The sequence below is a fragment of the Bos grunniens genome, chromosome 7, assembly GCF_055505025.1.
Source record: "Bos grunniens cultivar Pamir isolate PY7600 chromosome 7, Bosgru_T2T1.0, whole genome shotgun sequence".
Lineage (NCBI taxonomy): Eukaryota > Metazoa > Chordata > Mammalia > Artiodactyla > Bovidae > Bos > Bos grunniens.
Genome location: NC_141171.1, coordinates 68,467,312 through 68,478,880, shown reverse-complemented (window position 1 = coordinate 68,478,880; position 11,569 = coordinate 68,467,312). Strand labels below are relative to the sequence as shown.

The following is an 11,569-nucleotide window of genomic DNA, read 5'->3' as shown; positions in this document are numbered from 1 at the left end:
TTTGGAACCAGTCTGTTGTCCCATGTCCATTTCTAACTGTTGCTTCCTGACCTGCATACAGATTTCTCAACATTCATTATAAAGGAGTAGAAACTGAAGTTTGCAGAGGTTAAGACAATTGCCAGAGTTAGAAACGTGACATTTCAAAATGAACGACCCTCTATGTGTGAAACCTGAAATAATTTCTCCATAGCGCCATGATGGTCCCAGATGCACGATATAGGATCAAAAACTTCCCCACCTGACTTGTAGGAGGAGCTAGTGATGGAAAACTCAGACAAACAAGGTGGTCTTCTCCCCCCTCTCTCTTCCTTTGATTATAAAAATGTAACCTACTAAGTACCTGGGGCAGCACAACACTCACCTACCAGCTGTAGGTCTCACACACATCCTATTCTAATAAATCTTCTTACCTATCCATTTTCAACCTCCTGCTGAATTCTCTCTGTACTGAGACATAAGTGACCTGAGCTCCTCAGAGCCCCCACAATACCACCTAGCTGTATTGATTCTGATATCATACAGTTGGAGGGCACACTAACCAGTCTGCTTTCTCTTTCCTTTAGTTCAATAGCATCATGTATCCTTGGGTAGCCATCCTGGGCCTCCTACTCCTTCTGCCAGGTAAGTGAGCATGTGGTCTATGATTTGGAAGCCTTGAGCTTGGGAGGGTGTAGGGGATGTGTGGATGTGATGGTGGAGAGTAGATGTTCTTGGGTTTTCTTGGCATAAGAAAACTTCCCTGGTTTTTCTAGTGGTTAAGACTCCGTGCTTCCAATATAGGGAGTGTGGGTTCAATCCCTCATTAGGGAATTAAGATCCCACATGTCTGCAGCATGGTCAAAATTGTTTATTTAAAAAATAAGTAAATCGAAAGAAAAAATTTAATTAAAAGCATTTGGTGTAACAAGGGAAATTTTAGGGATAGACATCCCATAAATTTCCAAAACAACCTCTAGAAGTGGGAATTAGAAAAAGTACATTTTAGAATTATTAACTTCTGTTACTTAAAGTTTTATAAATAGTATGTTTTACCTTTGTAGTACAAAAATGATATTTAGTAAAATTAAATATTATCAGAATTACAGGGAAAAAAATAGACTCTTACTTTATGTAATAATGAGCAGCATTTTATTCCCAGAGCATTTCCTAGATGCACAGCCCAATTATAAGTATGATTAGTTGTTGAATCTCAGATTTCTTTTAAGAACCACTCAGACTACATTTGGCAATGCAGTGTTTTATAAGCCACTACCACAGGAGAGAGTTTTCCTACCTGTTTGTTTTTAAGAGGCGAAGTTTAGTATTTGACTGAATATTCTCTAATTTTTGGTTTTACCTGGGTAAGTGGACTGTGCCCATTCTGGAGCTGTCATCAACTCACAAGTCGGGATCCCTGTTTGAATTTCTTGGATTGATCCTAAAACTCATTATAAGCCTCAGTTTCTCCTGAAAGTATTATAGACTCATTTTTGTTTTTAGAACTGATTTCTAAAAGGGTTCCTTGCTTCTGCCTTCTAGCCAATGATGCTTAAAGTAAAGCACTGTTGTTTTTGTTTTGTCCTGTCTGACTCTCACGAGCTTCCCTAGTAGCTCAGCTGGTAAAGAATCCACCTGCAATGCAGGTGGTTCGAATCCTGGGTTGGGAAGATCCTTTGGAGACAGGATAGGCTACCCACTTCAGTATTCTTGGGCTTCCCTGGTGATTCACATGGTAAAGAAACCTGCAATGCGGGAGACATGGGTTTGATCACTGGCTTGGGAAGATGCCCTGGAGGAAGGCATGGCAACCCAGTCCAATATTCTTGCCTGGAGAATCCCCCATGGGGTCGGGAGACATGGGTTTGATCACTGGGTTGGGAAGATGCCCTGGAGGAAGGCATGGCAACCCACTCCAGTATTCTTCCCCATGGAGAATCGTCTATAGGGTTGCAAAGAGTCAGACACTACTGAGTGATTAAGCACAGTAGCCCTCCAGGCTTCTCTGTCCATGGGATTTCCCATGGAAGAATACTGGAGTGGGTTGTCATTTCCTCCAGAGTATCTTCCCGACCCAGGGAACAAACCTACATCTCCTGCTTGGCAGGCAATTCTTTACCAACTGAGCTATCAGGGAAGCATCCAAGTAAAACATTAGCTCGACTTTTTTTTTTTTTAAATAAGAGAGGGGTTGTGAGGTGACATTATTTGCAATAGCTATTTTAAAAATTGCAATAAAAATTGAAAATCAAAACTTTAAATTCAATAGTTTATAAGCAGATTTCAACTGAGACAGTGATTGAATCAAGGGAAAAGGAAAAGCCACGTATAAGTATTACATATTTAATAAGTAGATACCTGTCAAATACAGGATGAAATATACACACACTCATGCATTGCTGCAGTGTCATTTGTTTCAAATCTTTTGGAGAGAAGTCTGATCATATATACCAAGAAACTGAGCATATTTCTGCCATTTATGCTGATAGTTTCTCAGTTGGAAATCTATCATATTAGAAAGTAATCCTGAATACAGAAAAACATTTATAAGAAGTTTCATCTATAAATATGCTATGCTATGCTAAGTCACTTCAGTTGTGTCCAACTATGTGCGACCCCATAGATGGCAGCCCACCAGGCTCCCCCGTCCCTGGGATTCTCCAGGCAAGAACATTGGAGTCGGTTGCCATTTCCTTCTCCAATGCATGAAAGTGAAAAGTGAAAGTCAAGTGGCTCAGTCATGTCCAACTCTTAGCGACCCCATGAATTACAGCCTAATAGGCTCCTCCATCCATGGGATTTTCCAGGCAAGAGTACTAGAGTGGGGTGCCATTGCCTTCTGCGATCTATAAATATATATATATACACACACACACACACACACACACACACACACACATATATAAAGTAAATAGTATGCTAATATATTATTTGGTGGCATTACTATTTACTTGATCTATATATCAAGTAAATAGTAATGCCACCAAATAATATATTAGCATAGAAAAATGCTTATACTAAATTTTAAAAGTTCAAGATAATCAGATGATTTCAAACCACATAAGCTGCATAAAGAACAAAATGAAAATAAATTAAAGGTAAAATATTGAGACCTCATGCTCTGGTTTCTTTTTATCTATAGATGATGTAACGTCTTACAAACAAGTGACTGGAGTGGTGGGTCAGTCTCACTCTACCCTGTACCTATACTGGAGATGTCATGCCCATGTGTTGGGGCTGAGGGTCATGTAATTGGACTCCGTGCAGACATATCTGGACTGATGGATACAGAGTCATTGATCGGAGAGACAGACGTTTTCATCTAAAGGGAAATAACCATGAAAGGGATGCATCTTTGACCATCCCTTGACGATGGCTTGTATTGCTGCCGTGTTGAGCAAAGAGGGTGGTACAATGACAGAAGAGTCACCCTAGAGTTGCGTATAACACCAGGTGAGTTTGTCTTCTTACTTCCTTTGATTACTTCCTATGAGTTTCCAGAGATAAGAGTTTTCTGCTTGATATTAACTTTTTCTTTTTTTAATAGGGAAAGAGGAGGTTCCTATAATCTTGTTTTCTAATAACCTTTCAGTAGAATAACTTGTATTTGTGTAGAATGAAGTGTTAAGATGAACCTTGACTCGAAACCAAAGTCAAGAGAATATTTCCAGTCAGCAAACTATCTTCAGGAGTTCTGTATGGTTCATGAAAAAGCATTCACTGTTCCACACTGAAATATAGTGAATATTTTCATGGAACTTAATATATTCCACTTGAAGAATTGTCCTTTTCTCTGAGATTATGTCTTAGGAGAATTTTTATATGTCCTTTCTTAACATTTTACAACTTATAGATAGATAGATAATATAAAGCCCTGTCAAGTACAGAATCCACCCACTAATGCAGGGGACTCAGGAGATGAGAGTTGGATCCCTGGTTCAGGAATGGCAACTCACTCCAGTATTCTTGCCTGGGAAATCCCACAGGCTACAGTCCATGGGGTGGCAAAGAGTGGGATACAACTTAGCAACTAAAGAGCAACAGCAAGTAGATGTATCATCTGCTTAACAATTGTCAATTCCATCTTGTTGCATATACTTTGTATGAGCCTATATAGTTTCAACCTTTCCTCTGCCCTGTCTTCGATTTTTTGAAGCAGATGTCACACCACGTCACTAAATTGCTTGTTTAAAAATCAAAATAGCTTTATTGCAGTATTAAAGCATTTGCATCTCAATAATTGTTCACTTGTAGCTTTTAATAATTTTGTGAAATAAAAAAATCAGTGAAGTTTACATTTTTCCATCCTAATGTAGACAGCATAATTATCCTTACCACTTGATGAAAGGTGCAGGTTCTTCAGGATTTCCTGGTTTCTGGTGCTCTTTCCTAATAAACGTTCTCTCCCTAAAGTCTTCTATTAACAACAGAACATGATATTTTTGGCCTTCATAATCTGTTTCAATTTTAATTTAATGAACTTGATATTGTGATCTCCCAACTTTTGTACTTGGCTTGTGCCCTTGATGAAGGCAAGTAAAATGTCAATTCTGATGCAGGAAATAACTGACTCTGGGGAAACTACATCTAGGGGGCATTTTAAGGAAGCCAAAAAAGGCTGGCAGGAGGAGGCCACATGTGAAGAGAATATTTTTGAAACTGTGAAATTATATGATTGCTGTGGCTGAATATTTAAAAAATAATATAGAAAGAAATTAAGAGGAGGCTTTTAGTGCTCAGAAATTCTTTAGTAGATGAATATTTATAAAGCCACTGCTCTGTTCGGGAAACAGGTACATAGCTGAGTCAAAGAGACTCTCTAACTCCAACCCAATTCTTTGCTAAAGTTTTCTTGCACTTTTCACAGAATGAGCTTACTTTTCAACCTTATGTTAGGGCTCTTCCTCAGCAGTTTTTTCTACCCTTAGCTTTCTAGCTTCTTTCTCAGGAAATACTTACCGCCTAGGAAGACAAATTAAAGAAGCTGATTAGGTTTTTTCATTGTTATAGTCCTTTAATAAGATTTTTGCTTGGTTCCTTTTTTTCTCTGTATTTTATTTCAAACTGAGGGGGTTGGATTTCACACTTTTAAAAAACTTTTGATTACACTATTAGAACAGGCTCAGCAAACGGTAGCCCCAGGACCATATCATATTACAAAACACTTCCACCCACAGTTTTATTAATTGGAAGACAGCCACACTCATTTGTTTATATTCTGTCTATGGCTGTTTTCACGCTGACAGATTTGAGCAATTACCACTGAGATCACAGGACCCCCAAAGCCTAAAGCATTTACTAATGCCTTGTACACAACAGACAGGCACAAATAATTGTTGAAAAAAAGTTTTTCTTCTTTAAGGCAAAAATTAGCTAGTTTCCAAATTAATTTGACTTGATCCCTCAAAAGCTGTTCATACCCATTGTCCCCTGTTCAATAAACTTGGGATTCTCATTTATAGTTTATAGGGTTGAAATTAAAAAATACTTCTTGTAGGCAACAAACGATGTCTGGTGAGTAAAAGCTATACATTCTTGATTCAGTCCTGCAATTTTGCCTTTATGGCAGCGGGCACAATGTTTTTGGCTTAATCCCAGTTTCAATTTTCCCTGGGCAGCTCTGAGGACTGCAGTAAGTGGTTTGGAATCCTATACCATTTCTAACTCTGAAAAGAGTCTAAATTATTGCCTATTGTTATTATCTCTCCAGTAGAAAAGAACCTTAAAATGTCTGGCTCACTTTCTATCCAAAAGCCTAAGGCATCTATTATCTAGCATATGGTGTGTGTGTGTGTGTGTGTGTGTTGTTTTTCTTTTAAATTGTGGTATAGTTGATTTACAATGTTGTATTTGTTTCTACTGTACAGAGAAATGAGTCAACTCTATGTATACATATAACCCATCCTTCCTTGTCCTCCCTCCCATCTACCCTTCCATCTTACCTCTCTATGTCACCAAGCTGAGCTCCCTGTGCTACATAGCAGGTTCCCACTAGCTATCTATTATCCACAAGGTAGTGTGTATATGTTGACCTTAATCTCCCAATCCATTCCACCAACCTCCATCCCTCTCTCTGTCCACTTGTCCACTCTCTATGTCTGCATCTCTAATCCTATCCTGCAAATAAGTTCATCTGGACCATTTTTCTAGATTCCATATATGTTTTAATATATTATATTAATATTTGTTTTTCTGACTTACTTACTCCATCTGACAGACTCTAGATTCATCCACCTTTCTACAAATGGCAATGGTGTGAATTAATCTGCATTTAGGATTCAGGTCTGTTGAAAGGGTACTCCTAGGACTGACTGTCTGGCTCTAGGTCAGTGATCACACCGTCGTGATTATCTGGGTCGTGAAGATCTTTTTTGTACAGTTCTTCTGTGTATTCTTGCCATCTCTTCTTAATATCTTCTGCTTCTGTTAGGTCTATACCATTTCTGTCCTTTATCGAGCCCATCTTTGCATGAAATGTTCCCTTGGTATCTTTAATTTTCTTGAAGAGATCTCTAGTCTTTCCCATTCTGTTGTTTTCCTCTATTTATTTGCATTGATCGCTGAAGAAGGCTTTCTTATCTCTTCTTGCTATTCTTTGGAACTCTGCATTCAGATGTTTATATCTTTCCTTTTCTCCTTTGCTTTTCACTTCTCTTCTTTTCACAGCTATTTGTAAGACCTCCCCAAACAGCCATTTTGCTTTTCTGCATTTCTTTTCCATGGGGATGGTCTTGATCCCTGTCTCCTGTACAATGCCACGAACCTCATTCCATAGTTCATCAGGCACTCTATCTATCAGATCTAGGCCCTTAAACCTATTTCTCACTTGCACTGTATAATCATAAGCGATTTGATTTAGGTCATACCTGAATGGTCTAGTGATTTTCCCTACTTTCTTCAATTTAAGTCTGAATTTGGTAATAAGGAGTTCATGGTCTGAGCCACAGTCAGCTCCTGGTCTTGTTTTTGTTGACTGTATAGAGCTTCTCCATCTTTGTCTGCAAAGAACATAATCAATCTGATTTCAGTGTTGACCATCTGGTGATGTCCATGTGTAGAGTCTTTTCTTGTGTTGTTGAAAGAGGGTGTTTGCTATGACCAGTGCATTTTCTTGGCAAAACTCTATTAGTCTTTGCCCCGCTTCATTCTGTATTCCAAGGCCAAATTTGCCTGTTACTCCAGGTGTTTCTTCACTTCCTACTTCTGCATTCCAGTCCCCTATAATGAAAAGGACATCTTTTTGGGTGTTAGTTCTAAAAGATCTTGTAGGTCTTCATAGAACCATTCAACTTCAGCTTCTTCAGCATTACTGGTTGGGGCATAGACTTGGATTACTGTGATATTGAATGGTTTGCCTTGGAAATGAACAGAGATCATTCTGTCGTTTTTGAGATTGCATCCAAGTACTGCATTTTGGACTCTTTTGTTGGCCATGATGGCTACTCCATTTCTTCTGAGGGATTCCTGCCTGCAGTAGTAGATATAATGGTCATCTGAGTTAAATTCACCCATTCCAGTCCATTTTAGTTCGCTGATTCCTAGAATGTTGACATTCACGCTTGCCATCTCCTGTTTGACCACTTCCAATTTGCCTTGATTCATGGACCTGACATTCCAGGTTCCTATGCAATATTGCTGTTTACAGCATCGGACCTTGCTTCTCTCACCAGTCACATCCACAGCTGGGTATTGTTTTTGCTTTGGCTCCATCCCTTCATTCTTTCTGGAGTTATTTCTCCACTGATCTCCAGTAGCATATTGAGCACCTACTGACCTGGGGAGTTCCTCTTTCAGTATCCTATAATTTTGCCTTTTCATACTGTTCATGGGGTTCCCAAGGCAAGAATACTGAAGTGGTTTGCCATTCCCTTCTCCAATTCCAGTTGAGCTCTTTCAAATCCTGAAAGATGATGCTGTGAAAGTGCTGCACTCAATATGCCAGCAAATTTGGAAAACTCAGCAGTGGCCACAGGACTGGAAAAGGTCAGTTTTCCTTCCAATCCCAAAGAAAGGCAATGCCAAAGAATGCTCAAACTACTGCACAATTGCACTCATCTCACATGCTGGTAAAGTAATGCTCAAAATTCTCCAAGCCAGGCTTCAGCAATACATGAACCGTGAACTTCTTGATGTTCAAGCTGGTTTTAGAAAAGGCAGAGGAACCAGAGATCAAATTGCCAACATCCACTGGATCATGAAAAAAGCAAGAAAGTTCCAGAAAAACATCTATTTCTGCTTTATTGACTATGCCAAAGCCTTTGACTGAGTGGATCACAATAAACTGTGGAAAATTCTGAAAGAGATGGGAATACCAGACCACCTGACCTGCCTCTTGAGAAACCTATATTCAGGTCAGGAAGCAACAGTTAGAACTGGACATGGAACAACAGACTGGTTCCAAATAGGAAAAGGAGTACGTCAAGGCTGTATATTGTCACCCTGCTTATTTAACTTATATGCAGAGTACATCATGAGAAACGCTGGACTGGAAGAAATACAAGCTGGAATCAAGATTGCCAGGAGAGATATCAATCACCTCAGATATGCAGATTACACCACCCTTATGGCAGAAAGTGAAGAGGAACTCAAAAGCCTCTTGATGAAAGTGGAAGTGGAGAGTGAAGAAGTTGACTTAAAGCTCAACATTCAGAAAATGAAGATCATGGCATCCAGTCCCATCACTTCATGGGAAATAGATGGGGAAACAGTGGAAACAATGTCAGACTTTATTTTTCTGGGCTCCAAAATCATTGCAGTTGGTGACTGCAGCCATGAAATTAAAAGACGCTTGCTCCTTGGAAGGAAAGTTATGACCAACCTAGATAGCATATTCAAAAGCAGAGACATTACTTTGCCAACAAAGGTCCGTCTAGTCAAGGCTATGGTTTTTCCTGTGGTCATGTATGGATGTGAGAGTTGGACTGTGAAGAAAGCTGAGCACCGAAGAATTGATGCTTTTGAACTGTGGTGTTGGAGAAGACTCTTGAGAGTCCCTTGGACTGCAAGGAGATCCAACCAGTCCATTTTGAAGATCAGCCCTGGGATTTCTTTGGAGGGAATGATGTTAAAAGCTGAAACTCTAGTACTTTGGCCACCTCATGTGAAGAGTTGAGTCACTGGAGAAGACTCTGATGCTGGGAGGGATTGGGGGCAGGAGGAGAAGGGGACGCCAGAGGATGAGGTGGCTGGATGACATGACTGACTCGATGGACTTGAATCTGAGTGAACTCCAGGAGTTTTTGATGGACAGGGAGTCCTGGCGTGCTGCAATTCATGGGGTCGCAAAGAGTTGGACACGACTGAGCGACTGAACTGAACTGAACTGAGGACTGACTGAAGTAAATGCTATTTATTTGATAAATATTCCAGTTCTTGGGAATTACTATTTAAGCCCTAGTCATGCACCACTGAAAGGACAAAGACAGTTTCAAGCTCTAGACATTTTTCCCTATCTCACAGATGTTTATGAAGATACATAAATCTGATACGCATAACTAATCTTTATGAAGTGCTTCAATACAAATCCCAAATGTCATTTTCTATATTAACACCTCCCCCAAATATCATCCTCTCAATGCAAGTGTTTCCTTGTTATGACCATGTCTTCATTCCCTCCTCTGTCACAGATTCTAGCTCACCAATGACAAGAACTCAGAGTTCATGGGAGATGAGTCCGAGTTCTGCCTGGGGATAGTCTCCTTGGTTGTGTTGGTTTACTGGCCCAGCACAAGTCTCTTGTTTCCCGCAGCTTAATCAATCCCAGCTTTCATGTTGATTTCTAGCTCCACCTACAACAACAACGACCAACACTACTACTACTCCAATAACAACCACTACTACTCCCACAACAACTACTACTAGTCCAACAGCAATGACGACTACTACTCCAGCAACCACCACTACTTCAACAACCACCACTACTACCACTACTCTGACAACCACCACCACTACCCCCACAACAACCACCACTATTCCAATAACCACCAACACTACTCCAACAACCACCACCACTATTCCAACAATGACTGCTACTACTCCAACAACCACCACCACTACTCCCACAACAACCACCACTATTCCAATAACCGCCACCACCACTCCAACCACCATCACCACTACTCCAGCTACCACCACCACTACTCCAGTAGCAAACACCACTACCCCCAAAACAACCACCACTAGTTGAACAACCACTACTCTGACAACAACCATCCCTACTTCAACCACCACCGTTACCACCACTCCAACAACCACCACCACTACTCCAAAAATAAGCACTATCACTACTCCAACAAAAGATACCACCACTGAATACAACAACCACTACTCCAACAACAACCACCACCACTACTCCAACAATGACCAGCACCACTACTCCAGCAACAAGTACCACTACTACTACTCCAACAGCAGTAGCTACCATGAAGATCTCAACAGCAAATGACCCCTACTACTCAAGCAACCATGACTACTCCAACAATGACCAGCAGTATTCCGATAACAATGTCTACCTCTACTCCAAGAAGAACCACCGCTATTTCAGCAACGATGACCACTACTACTCCAATAACAACCACAATCATTCCAACAATGACCACCACTATTACTCCAACTGCAACCTGGAGTACTTCAACAACTACCACAATTACTCCAAAAACGACAACCACCACAACTCCAACAAAGAACACCACTGCTGTAACAACCACGGTGGTTACCACTGCTCCAGAGAAAATGAGGCCCTCTACCTCTGCTTTTTTAATGCCATCACCCACAAAGGACTTCCAACCAGGTAAGCAGCTATGCTTCTCAGCCCAGAAGGCTTTACAGGTGAGGATATAAACCATGCAAGGGCACTGTGTTAAGGCAGAAATACAATCTAGGGTAGGATGCTCAACACATTTCCAAACCTGGTTTCACAAAAATCCAAAACTCCCTGCCCCTTCTTACATTCACAGTTTTTTATGTCTAAGCTCTTTCAGAATGAAGGGGACTCATGGCTATTATCTGATTCTCAAAGGAATTCATCAATAGTTAAAGAAAGCCAGACCACTGATTTGGATATCTATGTATGATAGTGAATTTGGCCCAGTTGAATATAGATTTCAGAGGAAAATATATGGAATCCCAGAACAGGCTCAGGTAAATGAGACTCTGTCCTTACAAGGAGTTCTGAATAGAGATCAGGTAATTTATTTTGAAACCGAAGCCAACACTTGAGGATAAAATTTCAATGAAGTTAATTTTACTTTGTTTCCTGTATCAGGAACCATGCTAACTGCTTTACAAGTATTAAGCCACTTAATTCTTAGGACAACTTTATGAATTGTAGGTGTGATTCAATCCTATTATGTATCCCTGAGTCCCGAGGAATGAAATGTAAGCACATTGTTGACAGTCATATGACTAAAAAATGGTTGAGTCTAGATGTCCCCATTAGTTTGAATGTTGGGCCTTTTCTGCCTTCTATTGTGAACATAGAGCTTGTATTTGAGTGAACTATTGATCTGACATCATCTCTGGAAAAGCCTTCATATTGAAAAGCCCTGTCTTTTCAGGTTGTCAGTAACTTACATAGTTTTACATACTTCAT

The 11,569-nt window shown here is 40.1% G+C and overlaps 1 protein-coding gene across 2 annotated transcripts in view; it reads left to right on the top strand.

The window, feature by feature from the left end:
- Window positions 1-299: 299 nt before the first annotated feature.
- The window catches only part of LOC147369763 (uncharacterized), a 28,908-nt gene continuing 17,638 nt past the window's right edge, over window positions 300-11,569 (top strand). The window contains exons 1-2 of one of the 2 annotated variants that reach the window (XM_086413706.1): window positions 300-373; window positions 567-624. In XM_086413706.1, coding sequence (XP_086269832.1) covers window positions 579-624 — 46 coding nt within the window. In that variant the 5' untranslated portion in view covers window positions 300-373; window positions 567-578. Of the gene's footprint in view, window positions 374-566; window positions 625-10,385; window positions 10,769-11,569 lie in introns of those variants that run through there. The other variant, XM_086413705.1, reaches the window with a different exon arrangement.